The sequence below is a fragment of the Stigmatopora nigra genome, chromosome 7 (genome assembly GCF_051989575.1).
Source record: "Stigmatopora nigra isolate UIUO_SnigA chromosome 7, RoL_Snig_1.1, whole genome shotgun sequence".
Lineage (NCBI taxonomy): Eukaryota > Metazoa > Chordata > Actinopteri > Syngnathiformes > Syngnathidae > Stigmatopora > Stigmatopora nigra.
Genome location: NC_135514.1, coordinates 9,782,416 through 9,802,906, shown reverse-complemented (window position 1 = coordinate 9,802,906; position 20,491 = coordinate 9,782,416). Strand labels below are relative to the sequence as shown.

The 20,491-nt window shown below is 39.0% G+C and overlaps 3 protein-coding genes across 7 annotated transcripts in view; 1 reads left to right on the top strand and 2 right to left on the bottom strand.

The window, feature by feature from the left end:
- Positions 1-932: 932 nt before the first annotated feature.
- On the bottom strand, positions 933-4,162 carry rps19 (ribosomal protein S19). The gene is made up of 6 exons (XM_077720684.1): positions 4,073-4,162; positions 3,382-3,452; positions 2,935-3,035; positions 2,438-2,621; positions 2,241-2,295; positions 933-985 (listed from the first exon to the last, which is right to left on the bottom strand). The coding sequence occupies exons 2-6, from the start codon at positions 3,450-3,452 to the stop codon at positions 956-958; spliced, it is 441 nt and encodes a 146-aa protein (XP_077576810.1). The 5' UTR covers positions 4,073-4,162; the 3' UTR covers positions 933-955.
- Positions 4,163-5,857: 1,695 nt separating this feature from the next.
- On the top strand, positions 5,858-7,585 carry LOC144199672 (adenosine receptor A1). Its single transcript, XM_077721484.1, has 2 exons — positions 5,858-6,219; positions 6,754-7,585. Exons 1-2 carry the CDS (start codon positions 5,858-5,860, stop codon positions 7,583-7,585), a joined length of 1,194 nt encoding a protein of 397 aa, XP_077577610.1.
- Positions 7,586-12,864: 5,279 nt separating this feature from the next.
- The window catches only part of cadm4 (cell adhesion molecule 4), a 138,242-nt gene continuing 130,615 nt past the window's right edge, over positions 12,865-20,491 (bottom strand). For 2 of the 5 annotated variants that reach the window (XM_077721217.1, XM_077721216.1), the window contains exons 7-9: positions 19,467-19,550; positions 16,625-16,753; positions 12,865-13,791 (exon numbers count right to left, since the gene is read on the bottom strand). In XM_077721217.1, the coding sequence (XP_077577343.1) occupies positions 13,682-13,791; positions 16,625-16,753; positions 19,467-19,550 (323 nt within the window). In that variant the 3' untranslated portion in view covers positions 12,865-13,681. Of the gene's footprint in view, positions 13,792-13,950; positions 14,027-16,624; positions 16,754-19,466; positions 19,551-20,491 lie in introns of all 5 variants that reach the window. The other 3 variants (XM_077721220.1, XM_077721222.1, XM_077721221.1) reach the window with 3 other exon arrangements.

Genomic DNA, 20,491 nt, shown 5'->3' with positions numbered 1-20,491 from the left:
TTGGGATTAAATGTTTAACATTTAACCATGTGGGCAACGGGCGTCCATAACGGTCCTCCAAGGCTGCAGGTTTTCAGTCCAACTGAAGAAGGGGATAGATTATTAGTGGGTTGGTACAAATTAGAAGTCATCAGTTGATTGCAATCAGGTGCCAGAAGAAATATCATTGGTTTAACAGGTTTTTGATGCAACCAACCCAGCAAAAACACTTTTACCAATGAGATTTCTGCAGAATGCAAGAAGAAACACCTGACTGCGATCGACTGATTGCACTTTAGGACACCAGATTGGTGAAAGTGTTCTCTTTGTGGGTTGGATTGAAAACCTGCACCCACTGCGGCCCTTGGTGGAATAATTTGGCCACCACTGCTTGAAACCCTTGACATAGCGTTACAACAAAAATGCAGTGATTACTATTACTGAGCACTTTGGGCAGGAATTTAAAACCCAGAAATTGCTTTATAGTTGGTAGTGTATTTCATACCAGATCAAGGTATCCAGAAATAGATTGGAGTTGAATTTTTAAAAGGGGCCAATTGTTGAGACAAGGAAGTGATTATACTTTCAGAGTATGCCAAAACCATTTATTTCAGTTAAGATTTTTCTTCAAATTTAAATACTAGGTGTATGATTTTGATAAGAGCTGCAATATTTTTTTGTTCTTCAGATGGCAGTCCAATTTGCAATGTGTCACTTTGATTTCTTTGTTCCATGCACGTGTTGTCTCATTTTGACAACAATATCTGAAGAAATTTGTATTAGCTGGCAAAATAGCAAACATTTTAAATTGAGTTGGTTCTGATCTTTTGCATCTAAATAAAATCTAATGGGATATGAAAAAAACCCCAACATGAAGCAATATGTTGTGGTATTAACTAAGAATGTAGCACCACTCCTTGTTTCTTATACTTGAGTAAAAACAGACAACAGAATTTCATTTCTCCAAAAGATTTATTTAAACAACTTTCTTGCTTGCAGCCGCAACCTGTTGGGAAGAGGAAAAATGGTCAATCATTTATTTGTTCATTTTGTTAAACATACCATCTGCAAATTAAAATGCATTGACATCCTGGGGGAAGTGGCTTAACGGCTTTATTCAAACTGATCAAATGAAGTCTCCCGGCTTTCATATTCTATTTACCCACATCCATCCCACACGATGACCGAACACAATGGTGCATTCCAAACAGGCAATGTTTTGAAAACAATGCCACGGGATCTTGACTACCTACTGCCAAACGCAGTGACATTGTACAATACACAGGATGGTGGGGGGCAATCACTTCATGCCAATTTGTGTGGTGGGAAGGGAAAGCATGTGCGGCTTGTCTGTTTATTGCTCATTAGCATCGAGTAAACCAGGAGAATGCGCCATAAGGACACCTCGCCAAGCATGAAATTCTCTCCTAATGTTTACCCCCTTTACCCTTGGATTATTACACGGCCCCCCCTCCTGTTTCTCGACAAGGGTGGTGTGTTTTGGGGAAAGTAAGGTAGACACACAACAACTCACTGGACTGACAGGTAACATTCGCCCAAGGACAAGGGCGCCAATAATGGAGTTACCTCAAATCTAAGATGCGATTAGGCCGATACTTTGAGAAAGTGGCATAAGACGTGTTGCTTGAACAAAAGCGAGTCTAAATTTAACAGCCATTGAAGGCTGATAAGAGACTATGGTGACAAAAATGAATTGGTATATCTTAACTCTTGCAGTGTCATGAAGAATGAAGCTTAATCATGTGGTTGTTTTCACCATTCTGCTGTGAATTCAAATGTCAAGTCTATTTGAACGGAGGCCGTTGGCAGGGAATTATTTGTAGTTGCCAGTCCTCCCAGTTGGAATGAATTGATGTCGATAGCCGTCAATGGCGGACAGCCACACCGGCAAAAATCCAACACTCAGAGGATCATGCACACCATCAATCAGCCCTAGGAAATAACCTCATCTTTGCATATGCAAAAACTTTTCATTTGTCTAACTGGGTCAGGTTAAAACAACCTCTCCTGGGTTAGTCAGGTCAGTTTTAATCAAATTATTTTTGTTAAATACCACGGTAATGAGATTTTTATGTAAATAATGGTGGTAATCCTGACTGACCTAAAATAGAAGTTTAGTTGGATCTGCCTTGAGCGTGACACAAAAAGAGTGCATTTGTAGTACAGTTTAAGTTCTGGCTCCAATTGTAAACTACCCCCGGGATACTCAGATTTGCCTCACAAAGAAAGTGGTTGCTCACCTGGCCGGCAATTCTATCCAGGTCTCTGGTTCCCTGGGAGGTTAGTCGGCGACCACTGCAAGGGAAAAAGTAAAAATAGGAAATGCAATGTGAGAAAATTATGTATAGATTTTTTTTTTTTTTTAAATTAGACTAATGAGCTCCCACTTAACCACCCCAAAAGTTTTACTAAGAAAGACAGAGATTGAGAGACTAACCCGCTGGGGTCCTTCTCTACCATCTTGAGAAGCTCAAGGGCCTGCAGCACCTTGCGGGCCACGTTCTTAGATCCGACGCTGTGGTGAGCAGGACACACGCCATTCCTATTGCGACCTCCATAGATTTTGATCATTGAACCTACACCAGCTCCACCACGAAGGTATAGGTGGCGAACTGTGGAGGCTGTGAACATAAGGGGTAGATAAAGATGAGAAAATTACAACTTTTAGATAATAGATAAATAACAGATTACGAAAAAAGTAAACAATCAGGTGCAGGATTTCTTCATTTTGGGGACCAACAGGATTGTCTTAAAATTCAAACTAAAACTATTTGATCTAATCTTATGACCAAATCAGATGCGGAGTATCGGATTGCGATATCACCACATACAAATCCATCAGTGGAATTGACAAACATCTAATTAGAACATCTTCAAATGGCTTCACATCCAGATGCAACAACAACAGATGAAGGTGTGATGTACTCCACCTACCAGCTCTGATGTAGAACCAGTTCTCATCACAGGGAGCCAATTCCTTGTGTTTGCCAAGCTTGACAAGGTCAACCCAGTCAGGCACCTTCAGCTTCCCTGACCTAGAAAAGAAACATCAAAACAACAAAGGGCTTTACAGATCAACACATTATATGGTGGTGCTACTTCAGTCAAATTACAGTGAAACTTTGATGAAGGGTTTTACACTGATGCTTCACATTAATGTTATTGATGTGAACTGTTGGGGGAAAGCCCATCACCAATGTAGCGAAACTACAAGTCAAAGGTTTTACACAAGGCAGTAATTTGTTGTTAACATATTTTGTTTTTACTATAGATCATATGCTAGTGTATTGGAGAAACCTTTCCACTGTACCACAGGACTTTGGTAGCAGAGAGTAAATTGTAAATAATTGACGTTTTTGGGGTGTTGATGATGCTACTCACTTCTTCAGGAAGGCAGCCAGGGCAGTGACGAACTCCTGCTGGTTGACGTCTTTTACCGTGACCCCTGGCATCTAGAAAGGCAAAAAAATGACAACTTTTATACATTGACAGGGCAAGGCGTTCATCAGTCAATTGTCTACAGCTAAGAATAACAAGTAGCCCATAACTTAAACTAATACTTGGTTTGATATATCCAATTCTTCTTACGATAAATACACAGAAGCCAAAGCAGACTTAGATCGGAGATGTACACCGACTGTAGCCGGCATTTCCTCACATTAAACCTCACAACTAGCTATGCTAAGCTAATACAGATAATGTCGAATCGCTAAATTTAATTCAACGCTAGACGAGCACTGCAAATTTCCGTAAATCGCAGTAATGCTAGCCATCACAAACCCCTAAAATACAAAGTGAAACAAGGAATCGGACAGGACTTTATTCTAAAAGAGGGAATGGCTAACAGGCCACAACGAGGTGGCATGGGAGCAGCCATCACTGCTAGTGTGACAGAAGCGATGCACTGCTACTAACCTATTTTACTCATTTGCGCGTATAATTGCTGAACCAAACACGGAGATCAAAAAAGTAATCTTCATTTTGAAAGTCCACGTCAAGGCCCAGACGCGATCGTTGGTTATATTTGAAGAAAATAGCCATATTATAATCAGAAAATGAGCCGCGCGCTTACCTTGCTTGTTCACAGCGAAGGGAAAGAGGGTGGAAAGGGGTTTCCTACGCGTGTTACCACGGGCAAATCTCGTGAAGTAACGCGAGAACACACTGGACTTGAAGTGGCCAGGATGATTAAACTTAGCCTACAATGAATTAAAAAAAAAAAGAACTATCCATAAAATATTCTAGAATCTACAAAAAATATTTAGAATATTTTAATTTTTCTATGTAATCTATTTGGAAATTTATTTTTGGACAATTTATAATTTATCCCAGTCATGGTGGGTAAAATATTAATATATGAGAATAATTTTGACACAAATTTCCCAACTTGGGCAATTTGGAACAGTTACTAGCCCTCAAGTTCATTAAAAAAATCTGCATATTAGAATAAAAACAGTAACTCACAAATGCTGTACACAAAACTCATCTCTCGGCTCATTTTCATTTTTTTTCTTCCTGCAGGCTTTAGCTCGAGGTTGCTGCTTTTTGATTTTTTGCCTTTGTGTCACACATGTTATCTATTATTAAACGAGCCATCCAAGATCACATGAAATAATGTGGATGGTGTAAAGTGAAAGCCCAGAGGTAGCCTACATTCTTCAGTTAGAGTATGCATATTTCATTTGGTCTTGTGCATGATGTGTTGGTCTCATGCTCGTTTACAGCATCTTTTTTATATTCTTCATCATCTTTATCAGCACCAAGTCAGACACATTCCTAAAAGCACTCCACTGGTTGATAACAGTTAGCTTTTACTGTCTTTGTGTATGTGTGTGTGTGCTATTTACACATTTCCCTGCCTGGCAGTGATGCCGACATTGCCCTTTGTACATCTTAGACAGAAAGGGCATCCATGATACAACATTTACACAATTGATATGTTTGCACAGACAGGGAAAGAGAGATACGAGTCAGCTGGATGTTTATAAATCAGGTTTAGTCCATCACACAGTTTTAGAGGTGTGAGCTAAAGAAGGAGATATATAAATGCACTGATAAAAAGGACACATCGTAGACTGAAGTAAACCACTTTTTTTTTGCTGCACCAGGTAACCTGCACCTTTTTAAATCATATTATTATCATATATCACCTTAGAACATCTAAAAATCAATTGCTTAATGGAGTTTTCTAGCCAAATGATCATGCACAGGAGGTTACAATTGAAAAAAGTCCACGAGTTAGTGTTAGTTTCTCAGAGCCAAGTGTTACACAAATGAATAGCTAATTTTATCTGGATTTTTAATAAGGGAAAGTGACTGGAACCACCTAAAGGTCAGGTAATTATATCAGAATGGACAGGTGGTATACAGGCAATTACAACTTTGAGCTGTGTTTGGCTGCTATTTGAACATATGCAGGAATTATGAGCCAATCATTATTAATGCATTTTGCAGTCAAATGAAAAGCAACAAAAAAAGGTTAAAATTTGCTCGTTACCCATGTCAATTATAATGCAATATGCCCTATTAAGTAAGTCTCTCTTCAAAATACGTGATTAGAAACTGAAGAACAATGGTCAAAAGTGGATCGCTGACTCTTGGGCCTCGTTACAGGTTTTTTATTAATGACTAATGTGCTCTGATAATTTCAACAAAGGCCATCACACAAAGTTCCTGTTCTATCGCCACGTTGACATTTGTTGAAATCTTGACATAACTACAAGTGGGTGATTTCAGAACCCATTTTTCACCCATTTAACCCCATAAAGATAACATATAAATATTTACATAAGGTTCAATAGACATTTAAATTAATCCAGATCCTCAATAAATGCTTTTGCGTCTTATCCCTCCAGGCATGGAATTTCTGTGGCTGTACTCTCTTTGCCAGTGCATCGTCTCTGTAGCCGTGATAGTGGTGAGCGTGAGGTTATGTATGGCGGTCGGGGGGGCAGCAACTGACAGCCACAGTGGGAGTGTGGGTACAAGACCCAAACACGGGAGTGTGTCATGCTGTCTTTGCCTGTGCCTGGGCTGGGTAGGCGCCATAGGCGGTGCACTAGAAATTCCTGTCATCGTCTTCCTCAATTTAAGGACCCCGCAATGCTTGTACACTTGCATCACCTTGGTGTGTTGCCCCCTGCTCGTGAGGCAGTTTACCATGTGCCTGTTTGTGCTAATCACGTTGGATCGCCACCTGCAGCATCACTGGCCCAGCAGGTGAGTATGGCTTTACAAACACGTAAATAGCCATTATGGCATCTCCTCATCAGCTTTCCCGCAAACACATACTGTTAATTAAGCGATAAACACCATTCATTAGTGCCTTTTGAAGACATACACATATGAGAATGGACGAGTTAATGTGTAGGAGGCTAGAGTTGGAAAAATACGCTCTCAAGCTGCTCTCTGCAATAAATGGAGAAAATCAATCTAAAACTAAAAGAAAAGGGGTTGTAAACATGCCAAGATTTGCCATATGGGACAGTGTTATATCAAAATAAGCTGCACACCATGACTGGGAATGCTTTAACTGCACAGTTTGATGGACTTATAAAGATAAAATGTAAGGGTATATGAATAAAGTGAAAGATGTTTGATTGACAGACATTTTTTGTAGCGTGCAATTGTCTATTTTATAAATGAAGCAGTGGAGGTGATTGAAATTCCATAGACGGCGACCCTTAAGACCTGCTGCTGGTAGGCTTGGAGCACACAACTAAATACGTGTTCTGCAATTTTTGTGAAAATCAGGTACTCCTGTTTGGTGACCCGTCAGCGAGCCTTGTGTTTGGTCCTACTGTGCTGGATGACATCTGTGATGACCTCATTCGGACAGTTCATCAGCTCCGACGTCCTCTATAGATGGGACAAGAAGGGTTTAGATCAAGACCCTGGGTTGGATGGAAACTGGACCACACCTTCACCTCATCTAACTCCTCCCTTTCATCATCCCCAGGAGCTCAGGGTTATTGGAAAGCATCTTCCGTATGGAGGCTTTCTGTCAAAGTTTTATACGGATGATTTGCAGAATTTCACCTATGCTGAGATCCACAGTAGCCACTGGGGTGTTTGTGCGCCTGATTTAGTCCTGAGCCCCCAATTTCTTGTCTATGTTCATGGTACGGCTGTTTTCATGCTCCCATTGCTTTTCCTGTCATTTCTTTACCTCGATCTGCACTGCAAAAAACCTAAGCATCTCAGTCTGTCAGATATACCCCGGTATGACTCCTGGAGGCTCCGCTCTCTGACATTCTCGGTGTCCTTCTTAGTTTTACTATGCCTGCCGATCCAAATCATCCATGCTGTCTTGCTCTTCACCCCCAGCACAAATCTCCCATCTTGGGTTCATGCCATTGCTGTGTTCTTTTTCCAGTTGTATGGTCTTGTTCCTCAGGTTCTCTTTACTCCTCCTGGGAAACAAGACAGTGATGAGAGGGCAGCATTTGCTCTCTCTACTCCTTCCCTGGCGGTTTCACCACCCTCAGGGAAGTCTGCCCATAAGGCCTTGTGTGAGGCAGCACATGTTGCCTCATGGGTCTCAGCTAAAAATTCTCTCAAAGTCAAAGTGTGCCCAGAGGTCTGAAATCCAATTCCTAGATTCTTTTTCTTTGCTTTGAATCTTATTCGGATCAAAGAATAATGTTCTTGGACATTAATTCTGGTTGTAAACAGCTATGGTGAATTGCCCTGTTTATTTTTTGTAAGACCACAATCCTTCCATTACTGAAGTTTGTGGCTTTTTAACTTCGTAATCATTAACGTCATACACTTATGCTTGGAGGAACTTATAAATGAAAAGGCCACTTCATTATCGTCTTCTACGCCAAATGTCAGCAGGAAAATGAGAATGTCTCCCGATGATGAAGGCAATCCTGATCACAGATGTCACTTCTGCTGCCATAGCCCATGCTTTGTTTTTTGTTTGTTTCAGAAACCCATTTTAAGTCCCTGTCAAGCCACCAACCCGAAATGCGTATATGAGTGACAGCGTTTAATTAAACATTCACTAATAACATTAGAGTCCAGAGCGGTTCCCACATTGTAAAGCGGGGGAACATAATTAACCTGCTTTTGACACAACCTTCAATGGTTGTTTTGATTACACTTGTTAATACAATGCAGTGCTCTCTTGTAATAAAAAAAATAGAGGGGAATACCTCACATTAATTGTCTTGAACAGCCATTGAAGTGTTGGGAAAAAAATGAAAGAGAATATTCTTCTCAACTTCAGTGGAGCTGCTTTTGATGTTTCCCTCCCACAATTTCACAACCTCATGTACCTCTTTTGTGATGAAATTGTTAAATTCATTTAAATTTGTTGTTATTGTTGCCAGCATTATGCATTTATACATTTACTGGCTGCATTGTTAAGTGCACTTTCAAGATAACTTGAGACACAAAACAAAAGCTATTTCAAGAAACAGACATCTCATGGTTGTTTGGTTGTCTTCATCTGTTTATAGCAGTGTTGTTTCTGGATTTAACTGATCAACTGCATTCAGCCCAGGGGGTGTAAAAGTACGGCCCATGAGCTGAAAGCAGCACTCCATTGATCCAATCTCGCAGGAATCTTTAGCCCTACAGGCACATTTTAGTTCATTACAATAGCTTTAATTTACAGGGCGTTATTAGCCATGTAGACGAAAAGATGGATACAGAAAGTATGCCCATTTGAAGTAGTTTCTACATTTTACTGTTGTATGAGGATAAGATAAAGTGAAAATGGGAAGAACAGGGTGTTTTGTTAGCATGGTAGACTGGGATCTGTAAGTTGCACATATTACTGAATGAAAGAATAATAATATTTAATTAATGTACGTGCTGATTGTTCATTAAACTAATTAGCAGCAAATTAATAAACAGAAACATGACTTACCTTGCATTTTCTGTATTCTTCATTATACTGACAGATAAGCTGGTGCCAACACCTGCTGACAACGGGTGAAAAGTTGGGTAGATTCTGAAGTATTGCCAGCTAACTAACCACTGACAAGGGTTAGATGAGACAAACAGCCATTCAAATCTATAGTGAAGGACAACATCGAATGAATTTGGAGGAACAGAATAGTGAAGAGAGAGAGAGAGAGGGGGAAACTCAAATTCCAACTCAATATATAACGTCATAATTGGAAAAGTACTTAAGTACTTGATTTAGTATATGTTTTTCAATTTTATGGGTGCATCAGTCACACACTGCATAATGATACAAGGTAAAACTATATATTTATGACTGTAGTGCATCATACTGAAAGCTTACTGAATGTTTCGATTACGTAAGGCAGCCAAACCCCTATATTGGATTTCATTAGGTTATACTGTATAACAAAAGTGTAAAATACTACTTCCCAACTGCCAAGACCGACTTTTTAGAGCTAAATCTGTGAAAAGGGTTAACATTATAGATTTTTCTTGCTTCTCCATTCAATCGTTCAATCTGTTTTCGAAGCGCTCGGCTTCCCGATTATTCTTCAACACGCGTCGATGACACCTTAAACACATCTCACCTAAATCAGACAGTGTGCAATTCCTACAACCTCCTATTCAAATGTACATATAGGTACACGTCAATGATATAAAGACATATAGAGATTGGACGTTGCACCATGTTTACGGCAACTCATAGAAATAAAATACTACGGTTGTAAATGCAAGCCTTTCGCAATTACCTCCTACAATTGCTCACAGAAGCGAATGAGGCGTTCATCGACTTGACGTTGTCATTATCGGCCGCATTATGTTCTGTTCACCGGATGCCATAAAATCAAAGAGGAATACGCATGCACTTCTTGTCAAGCTCTTGCATGTCTATCGATTTGACTCGTCGATGACTGCCGCTTGCCGCGGTTCAATCAAATCTAAAAGCTTAATGCTTTTCCTTTTCAATGGCCCATGAATGACCCGTTTGTGGGAAATGCAAGAGGAGCCGTGAAATAGTACTTTGTGAACTTCAATTCACAGTTCCAGACTTGTTTTTATAACCTATGGTATTGTGAATTTCTGTAACACGATACAAAAGAGTGAAAATTACTAAGTTGATTTTTTTTTCTACTTACAAAAAACTGTCAAAAACATTAAGCTACTAGATGTCTATTCAAGCCAAACTTTTGTGGCGGGAGACATGTTTTTTTGTGAGTATAGATGGAATTTCAACAGTTCACAGTGATCATTTTGACAACTTTGTCATTTTTCTTGACTATTACATTGATTAATTTTGAATATATACTTGTGAATATGTACAATTTATGTAATTTCCATATTTATCCTTTTGTGCTTGTGGTTGATGTTAAAAACACAAGATAAAATCAATAGCGCAATAGTAGGAAGGAGGGAAAAAATATCTTGCTTGTTATTCATGTCATTTTTCTCGTGGCAAAATTGTCGCATGGTAAAGCCCACTGGAAGATAAATGGGCACTTGAGGTTTGAAGACAAATATAGGGCCGATATTGGCTCTTTACTATCACAATCTATCCATCACGACAGTCTTGATAGGATTGGCTGCATTCAAATAACATCATAATAAACTGCAGACGTGTCTTCTGTTGTGCTGTCAAGTCAAGCTGCCAGCTGCTGGTTGAGTCCATTACTTTGATTGCTGCTTGACAATCTTTCTTTATGACTGACTAGTATGTAGGCCTTCCATTGATCCGTCACCCTAGCGACCTTCGCCCGCTTTCAAATATGATTGTACAAGGTGGACACTGAGTGCTTCTCAGCGAAATCGGGTATTGATCGGGTACAAATTTAACAGCATCGATGTACTTCAGTTTTTTTTGGTACCTTTTCTCGGCTCTACGACTCATTAGCTGGGCCATTCATTCCGTCTGCTGTGTTTACTCAAATTCGGCAAGCTTCACCGCCTTCTACGTCTTTATCTTCAGCCTTCAGCACGCACGACTTGAAAATTCCCCACCGATTTAATCACATGCGCTATCTCCTGTTGCGTGTTCTCGATGTGGAAACCAGCACCTGCTAATTATAAGCATTATAAAAAAAGAAGAAAAAAAACACCACGCACATCAAAGTTATATATGGAGTCTTTTTTTTATTTTCTCGTGCTTTGTAGCTTTCACCTATAAAGAAATAGCTATATTGTATATCAACAATGACACATGGACACCGAAATTAACAGGGAAAGAGAAGAGGTAACAACTAGGCACAGGAGAAGAAGAGGGAGAGAAAGAGAGAGAGAGAGAGAACTACCTTGAAAAGCAGGGGAAAAGTGGCGAGGAAATCATGGGATAGAAAGACAGCAACTGTTCTACATTAGAATTAAAAACAAAGCATAAGAAGTGTACATTTCTCTTAACATTTACAATTTTCATAATAACAACGTCAATAATAATAACAGTAACAACAATCATATTCAAACAAGAATAATAATAAAAAATTAATAAGACTTCTTGTTTTTCTACACAGGAGTTTTAGGGCCACACTCAAATGAAAAAAAAAAGTCATTAAATCCAAGTAGAAAGTCATTAGGCAGTTTGGAGGAGAAATTGGAAAACTGTAATGTTTAATGTTTTTGGAGAGAACTTTTTACTTTGAGACTCTTAGAAGAAAAATCATTGCATTTTTAAAATAATTGAAACAGTAATGTCATGAGTTTTAAACCCAAATTTCGTGAGGATTGGTAAAAAAAAAAGTAACATATTGGCAAAAATGTTGGAAATTGAAGAATTTCAAACCCCCTCAAATAATTGTATACCTGGGCAAAAAAACCTAATGTAAGAATATAAGATTTATTAAATTTAAAGAATGTGTTATTACATAATTATCAAAATACCGTCACAAATCTAAATGCAACAGTCTGATATCAAAAGCATCATTATATTTCTCTCCAGTTTTGAAGCCTGCGGTTTAAATAACAAAATCATACTAAGATTATGACTTTCGAGTACTGTACGTATGTTTTTTTTCTTTTCAGTGCGACCCTAATACAACTTTGTAGGTTTCTGATAAAGATATTTTTTTAGTTGTTTTTTTTCCATTTTTTTTCTTTAAAGATCACTGGACAGTAGTTTGTTCGGCTTTGCGCCTCTATAGGCTAATATTCTGTTAGTATAGTATAGTTTCTTAATGCAATAGTAAACAGTTTCTTCTCTTAAAAGTTTAATTTACGCATTTGCCACTGCTTTTTTTATACAAATAAGGAATTCAGAGATATGTATACTCGTTTCTTCAATATGTTTACATGAGTGAATGTGTATTTGTGTGTGTGTGTGTGTGTGTGTGTGTGTTGTGGCATTTAGAAAGCTTTTTCTCTCATCCAGTGTTTTTTTTTGCCTTAGCCTCTTTCTTTCATTTCCCATTAAGACTTATAAACCTTTTTTTATCCCCTTAATGACATTCAAAAATAATTAAGCATTTCTTTAATGTCGCCATGAGTCATATTCATTTTTTGTCTCTGTCAGGAATGCTGTCGGACGCTAATCCTTTCATTCTAGGGAGTTGACAAAAGCAGAGACGAGAAGGAGATGGTGGAAAGGGAATGAGTGGCATAACAGAGGGAAGGAACTCAAAAGAAAGACAACTGCCTTTCCCTGATGTGCTGAAGAAAAGAACTCACTTAACCCCCCAGCAAGAGAGTCAAACAAGTGAAAAAGTATCAACATAAAGAGAATGGTACCTTTACACATGCATTTAATTTGTTCCATAACTCAAAACACTCTCAAATGAGCTTCTTTTTCCATTGAAATGAATCTCCCAAAATTGAAATATTTGTTTTCGGACAAGAATTCACTATCTTTTACTGGAAAGGGAGTCATTGTCACGTATGTTAACATTAAGTTAGCGAGTGGAAAATTTGTGCAGTTATTTTAAATACATAATATGAATTTCTCTTTGTTTTATGTCCATCTAAACAGGGAATTTCTAGTTTGAACAAGTATAAAAGAATGCCTTACTCTGTAAACTGCTTTCAGTAGAGTTGAGTTCCAATGCCCACACCGTCCTTCAATCTTGCATTTCCGAACATCTTGCATCTTACCAAAATTGAAAGTCGGGTCACCTTTCAACACAAGGCACCACTGAACAAGAAGAATCCCCCCACCCCAACCCTCACAATTCTCTTTTGTCTAACTAACTCAAAGATCAATAATCATTTGGCTTTACACTCTCTAATTCTTATCTTGTAGTAACAAGGGAATGTACCCTGACATGGCGCTTAGCCATTAGTGAATCCACCTTTTATTAAAAAAGCAGGCCCTCCTTTATAATTTCAATTTGCTTCAGTCAAGGAGAGATCCCCTTATTAATTTTGCTAAAATTATACATTTTACAGCAATTGCAGGAAAAGGACATTTTGGTTAGCAACCCAAAAAAGAAAAATAATGCACAATGGGGATGCTTTTAACATAATCTGCAAAATTACTGCCTTTATCTGGCACTAATTAGTCAGCCCCTTTTGCCTCCTGAATTTATCTTTGCGAAAAAACACTACAATTATTTACTATTGTTAAACTCCTTTTACCCTCTCAAACATATATACATAAAGAGTATGGGGTCGCCGTTAATGGGTCTGTGTGGTCTCATTATATTTAAATGCGGCCTGGATTGTGTATATAATTGTTTTCCAAAGTGTGTTTGTGTGTGTGTGTATGTATGTGTGTGTATATGAAGTGGGATGAAGGGGTGTGAGGGTGACGTATTTGGGATGAGGTAAGAGGACGACCTGCTGGCTACAGTAGGTACTCCTTCTTGCCCTGGCTGGCATCGTTGCCGTTGAGGAAGGCCTCCTGCACTTCACCGTGTTCGTCCAAGCCACTGGCCTCGTGGGTAAGGTAGGACCCTGGGGGGTAGAGAAAGAGAAAGAAAGAGACCAGAGGTGGGGGGGGGTTGGCATACCGGGGAAGGAGAGGGACGGTTAGGCGGTGAAGTGTCATGATCACAGCCCATGCAGCATTATACTAAAATCAAACCGCAGCTCCTGTTGCTGACTGATCTGTACCTGACGGGTTAATTCATTAGTTTTAGTAAGTTGGGTCAGTACCAAGCGAGAATGGGCTCTTGGGTGCGGTACGAGCCTGGTGGTGGAATTAAGGGTGAATGTGTGAGGAGGAGTAGAATGGCAGTTGGAAGCGGGTAGGAAGAAGGAGAGGATATAAAGGATAAGAGGAGACAGGTAGAAAAGGTGGAGGGAAGGTTAGGTGTTGTATCACCTATAAAACATTTGATATTTGATGTTCATCCAAAATTTCAAACAGGTGATGTGGTGAAACGTGACTAGCATTGCTCTGTTAAAGTGATGAAAATATAAACAACGTGAGCATACTTTACAGCCATTCTTGCAAAATCTGAGACGTTATGTCTCATGCAAATGTAGAGACTAATATATATGTGATATATATAAGCAGGCTGCAAAAAGAGACGACTCGGGTGAAAATAAAAGTGAAGTTGAAGATAAAATAAAGGCTCCTTCACCCCAGTGAGTTCAATTGCTTGCATCCTTTCTGGTAAAAAGTTGAGCAATTTTATTTATTCAGTGGTATACTATATATGAAACTATAGTTCAATAACACTGCAGTCCTTTTGAGGATAAATGGTATGCAAAATGAATGAAAGAGTTCAATAATCTGATTCATGGTGTGGTGACGTTACAGTCAAATAGGAATGGACGTCTATCACGTCAATGGCAGTGCATGAGTTGAATATGGTTGTTATACTGCATGAGTCGTGCATATGTATGGCTTTGTGGCAGCTGGCCCGGTCATGCTTAAAGCCCGGAAATGTTTTATGCTAATCTAACAAACTATAACATGGTAATTTATGAAAATTGAGATGGCCAGCTGTTCAGAAGGAAATCTCTAAATCTATTCTTTTCTGTGAAAAGCATGAAGTTAAAAACTACAACAAGAAAAAGTTGGCAATGTTTTGCTCACAGGCAACTCTGCAGCTAAAAAACAACAACATTCACTTGGCTGTTTAATTGCACACTTGAAGGGTGGCCTGGCACACAAGAGACCCAATTATTTGTATACAAGCTATTAAAAAGCCAATTTTCCCTAATATGTCTTCTTTAATAACGCTCTAGTTTCACTGGCAGGACACACAAATACACATGTACACTTACATGTCAGTGTATCGACATTTTAAGGTTGATAGTAAGGACAAAAGCCTTTATGGCACTTACGATGTACCTAAATTGATTGGTCGTTATGATGGGGACGAACATTGATTGGCAGTGGAGACGGACAGAACATTAACTGGCAGCTTGTCTGGCTCTAAAACAGCCTGATCATTTCTTACTTGGCAACCGCCAAGTACAGTTAAAGACTGCCAACAGTGGGGAGGAGAGAGGTGGGCACTTAAAAAGATGGGGAGGTTTATTTTAATGGATGAGCCTTAATATACTAGCATACAGCCATAAAACACATGGACCACACTTAGGTTCCTCATCTCATTCTGTCATGCACTATCCAGTACAAGGTTATCCATTAAGGGCCTGCGCCAGGAGCCTCGCATTAATGTAAAAGAACAATTTAAAAAAAAAATCCAACCTTGAATGGAGGGGGGTTTGAATATCATGATTTCCTAAAATTTTAAAGCAATAATATAAGATTATTGTCTATATTTCTAATGCTAACTGTTTTGTCTTGTTTTCCCACAGATCGAGACGTAGAGTGGACAGAATGGAGTTTGTGCTAGAATGCAGTAGCGTAGTGGTACCATATTTTGCCGTTTTATATACCCCCCCCCCCACCGATTAAATATATTTAATATATATATTAAATGGCAGGGTTATGTTAAATGGCGCACAAACAGGACGGTAAGATCCACTACGCACTTTATGCCGTGACGGGGTGCATCAACGTTTTGCAGAATATAACTACTTACTGCTCAGATTAAAACTACTTACTGCTGAATAAAGTCTGACTGGGAATTTTAATGAAGTTAAGTATCTATAATTATGCCCCATGAACACTATACAAATCTTGCCAAAAAAAAGCTGAGTTACCGTTTAATATACCCGGGTATATTAAAAGGTCAGGGGTATATTAAATTGCGCACAAACGGGAGGCTAAAAAAAAAAGCAAAAATCATTTAATGCATATTAAATATATAATGTATATTAAACGGCAAAATACGGTAGTTGCATTACATATCGAGGTGGCAGACTTTGGCATTGGAGACCTGTGTGCATGTGTGGAAATCAATATAATTGTAAGTTTCTTTAAATTATATTTGTTTGTGTGTGTGCGTGTTTTACAATGGATGGAGTGAGGGAGTAGACAGAAGAAAATGTGCATTAGGTGTGGCTGAATAGACTGACGTATTTGCTAAGTGTGTGCGGGTGTGAAAAATAAATATTTTAATTGTTTATACCATGGAGGGATACTAAGTTAGGTGAACATATTCATCAATGCATGTGCTATATGTGTTAATGTTCAGAGAGATATTTGTGTGAACAAAAATAGATAGTAGATGTTTGCTTGAGTTTTGATTGTGTTTGTGAATGGGAATATATATATATCGTGTAACAAAGGAATTTAACGCGGCAATAGCAGTTGACAGGAATGTATCCCTTTGGAATCATAGCTGGATGTTAGATGTTTATTAGTTAATAACATTAAACTCAAACATATGCTCATTTGGCATCAGGAACACGTGTTCTCATGCTTTACCTTTTTGGCGCACAGAGCACCAGATGGTCACGATGAGCACACAGATTACGGTGAAAACCAGTAGAGCCAGCACGCCCCCGATCACCGCGTAGGGTACCGCGCTGTGAGTCTCCACCACTGCACCGGGATCTACAAAAAGTCAAATTATGTAAGAACAGGTGGTTTGCAAGTATTGTGCTTATTAATTGTGATATGTAAGATTCATATATTGCATTTATATATAAATTTTACATATGCATTTATTTATTTTCACTGGTTAGCATGTCGGCCTCACAGTTCTAGGGTCGAGCGTTCGATCCCAGGTCGGCCCTCACTGTGTGGAGTTTGCATGTTCTCCCTGGGCTTGTGTGTGTTTTCTCTGGGTACTCCAGCTTTCTACCACATCCCAAAAACATGTGGGTAGGCTGATTCGAAACTTTAAATTGCCCGTAGTTATGAGTGTGTGTGTGGATGGCTGTCCGTCCCCTGCCCGGTGCTCGTAGTTAGCAGGGTAAGGCTCCAGCACCCCCTGCGAGCCTTGGGTGGATAAGTGAACAGAAAATAATAATGTATTTATTTTCTCTTTAATGGAGGAATCAAAGCTTGGATAGTGGAAAATAGTAATAAAGTGAAAGAATGATGTTGAGGAGGAAAAAAAGGGACAAAAAACACACCCAGGAGTGAGGAGACAGTAGAGAAAAAGTCAATATCACCCACCCAAGTTACATTATCACCTCTCATCACTTCCCAAGCTGAATGGCGAACTGACAGAATGGGTGAGAAAACAGGACAGCGAATAAAGCAAAAGATTGGGTGGGCCTTTAAAACCCATTTCAGTCGAGCACCTGTGAAGAAAAGGCAATGCATTTTGGATGAGGGAAATTTTTAAGGTGCATTTGTTTTAAACCTCCCCCATCTTGTGGCCTCCCGCCTGGAAAATGGAATCATCCACTTAAGATGAGTCGGGAGATAAAGAAGTAAAAGAGCAAGGTGCATCTTGCGGCATTATATTACATTGTTCATGTTGACCTTCTTAGGAACATTCAGCAGGGCTAGGGAATGAAAAGTAGAAGCAGGATAAACTGACTTTGAAACCATTATTTGAAAACACCTTCCAATATATAAAGAACATCAAAATCTTATGTGCTCTTATAAGAGAATTTTAAGATAGTTTCCAAGGCTAACCCCTGCCAAGGCTAATTTATTTTAAAAAGAGAAAAATCGCTTTTCCATAGCACAGTGTGAGCTTTATAATGATAATATAAATAAGAATGATATAATAAAAAAGGGACCGCAGTGTTTAATAGGACAACAAAAACAAGGAAGGAAAATAAAGTCCTTTTTTCCCCCCAGTCAAGTTGGTCAATTGTCAGCATCTGGTTATTATTTTGAATTAGTGTGTTTTGATTCTTCGTCCCATTAAAATAGACTGATTGTAGCAATTCTGCCATTTACTACCAATACCAGCAGGGATGTGCATTACAATTGGTCACTTTTCTTTTTTTTACTGTACAGCAATCAAGAATTAAAGCTTTCACTATACTCAAATGAGCTGGCTCGTAACAAAAGCCTGCAAAACAACATTAGAAGTATTGTAATGAAAAAACAGAGGTGTCTAAAAGCAAATTTCCTGCCTAATCGTTAGTCAGCAGGCAGCCACTTTTAACAACTTCTTCACAGTTGTGCAGTGTATTGGTCATTCTGGAGCTTCTTACTGTCATGTTTTGTTGGGGTTGTGGTTGGTGGCGTGTTTTTTCCTTATTTGTATTTAAAACCTGTATTTTTGTGTGTCCTTCTCCAGATATTTTCTGTCCTTGTTATGTCGGCCTTCTTTTTACTCTATTTGAATGCATCGCCAAGGCTTTAAGATCTGGCGGCAATGCATATCATGAAGCAAATGGTTTCATTTTGTCAAGTGCCAGCATTGACTAAACGGAAGTGTTCACATGGCAGCTTCATTCCCCTTGATTCTATTTGACATTTACCACAAGTGTACACAGAGTGAGTCAATAGCATCTATCTGCAAAAGAAGGTGGCTTCCTGTAAAGAATGACAAACACTCTCTCTTTCCGCCTCTAGATTCCATTAAGGAAGCACAAACGAGTAAGAATATGCAAGGCTGAATAGATGATTTTGTATTGTGAACAAACACTGCAAATTGCAATCCTGCAATTTATTACAACTCTATTTTTCCTGTATCAGTTCAATCAAACATGATCAGATTTTACACCAAGGAAGTACATTTGAGTGTCAATAGAGATGAGATCATGGTTATCAGTACATTTGATGAATGTACTGTATTTTGTAATGATTGAAACTGATGATTAGAGATAGATAAAAGTATCACCATAATGATGAAATGAATTGTAAGCACTATTGGGTTGTATAAACAGTCAGAGGAATGCCAATTCTACAGATGTCAGACTTTTGTGTTATAATCCGATCAGACAACCACCTGCACCGCTATCCGTCTTTTTCATTTGTGCACGCTTGTCCTCTGCATTTTCTCACTGGAGACTTTTAGACCATTTATGCCACCTCGTGATCCACACGCGTTCACCCACGTGCGCTTTATATGCACAAATGCTGAGTAGGTGAAATGTGTGGCCAGTGATAAGAAAGAAAGCGGGACCAGGCGATTTTGTGTGCGGCGCACAGCCAAGCATTAGCAGGTGCGGGTTTGTGTAAATATACAGGACAAAGGAAGGTTGCAGCACAACAAAGGCTGCATTCGTGTGTGTGTGTGTGTGTGTGTGTGTGTGTGTGTGTGTGTGTCCAGTTGAGACCGAAGAGGAAGACACCAAGGAAAACATGGATGGAGATGAAGGTCAACGGATGAAAAAAGAAAGGGCTAGTGCATTACCTTTTGGGTCCAACGGGAGGGATGGGGTGATGATGGGATGGGAAGTGGGGGGAAGAGGGGACATGCTTGGGAATGTCACATTATCTACATGGAACACATAAGGAATGGGATCACACGGACAAAATGTTACATGACTTCAAATAAAACATGTACAGAGCTTTGATAGGCGGGTTAGGATGGCATAGAAATGGAGGCAATGATTGTAATGGATGGGTGTTGAATCAGAAATTGCGCTTACTCATCATGTTGATTGGCATGTTTTCCAAATACTTGGTACATTAAAGGTTGAGAAGGAAATATTTAAAATGCAGGTTATATAGTACTATTCAAGGTACATTATAGCAGAGGTAAATTTATTGGCATTTATTTACAATTCTGTATTTTGTAATTCATTGTGCAGTACATTTTTCTCTTGTTCTGTATTATTTGCTATATTAAGTATTTTAGTACTAAAAGTATTAGGTTAGCATGATTGATTAAAAAATATGGTTAATATTTATGAAAAAATATATTTAATCTACTTTAATTATTATGTCACTGAAGGCTTAAAGTATTTTTTTAATTGCAAAAAATGTTGTTTTTATTAAATATATCAATACAATTGAGCCTTGGAAAAGACCTGTGAAGATGAGATTGGTGTACTAAAGCAGGGTGCTAAAATGGGAGGTCATGCATCAAAGCAGGGGTTGAAGAGGGGTGATACACATCTACAAGGTAACTGGACTGCATAGCGACACCTCCTATCAAGTCGACACAGTGGCTACATTGCTACAATAGGCGGTAGAGACGGAGGCATTGTCCGTGACAGATGCACTTCCAATGGAAACAACGGCACATCGAGATTGTCTCATTTCGAGGCAAACAATACGCTCAGCGAATCGATGATAGCGGCACAATGCGAGCCAGAGTGAGAGGTATGAAAGTCAATGTTTGCATTTACGGACAAAAACAATAGCTGACACTAAATAAAAAGATGGATAGGATGGGTGAGCTAGTCTCTTCGGAATCACCCGGCTGAATCCTGA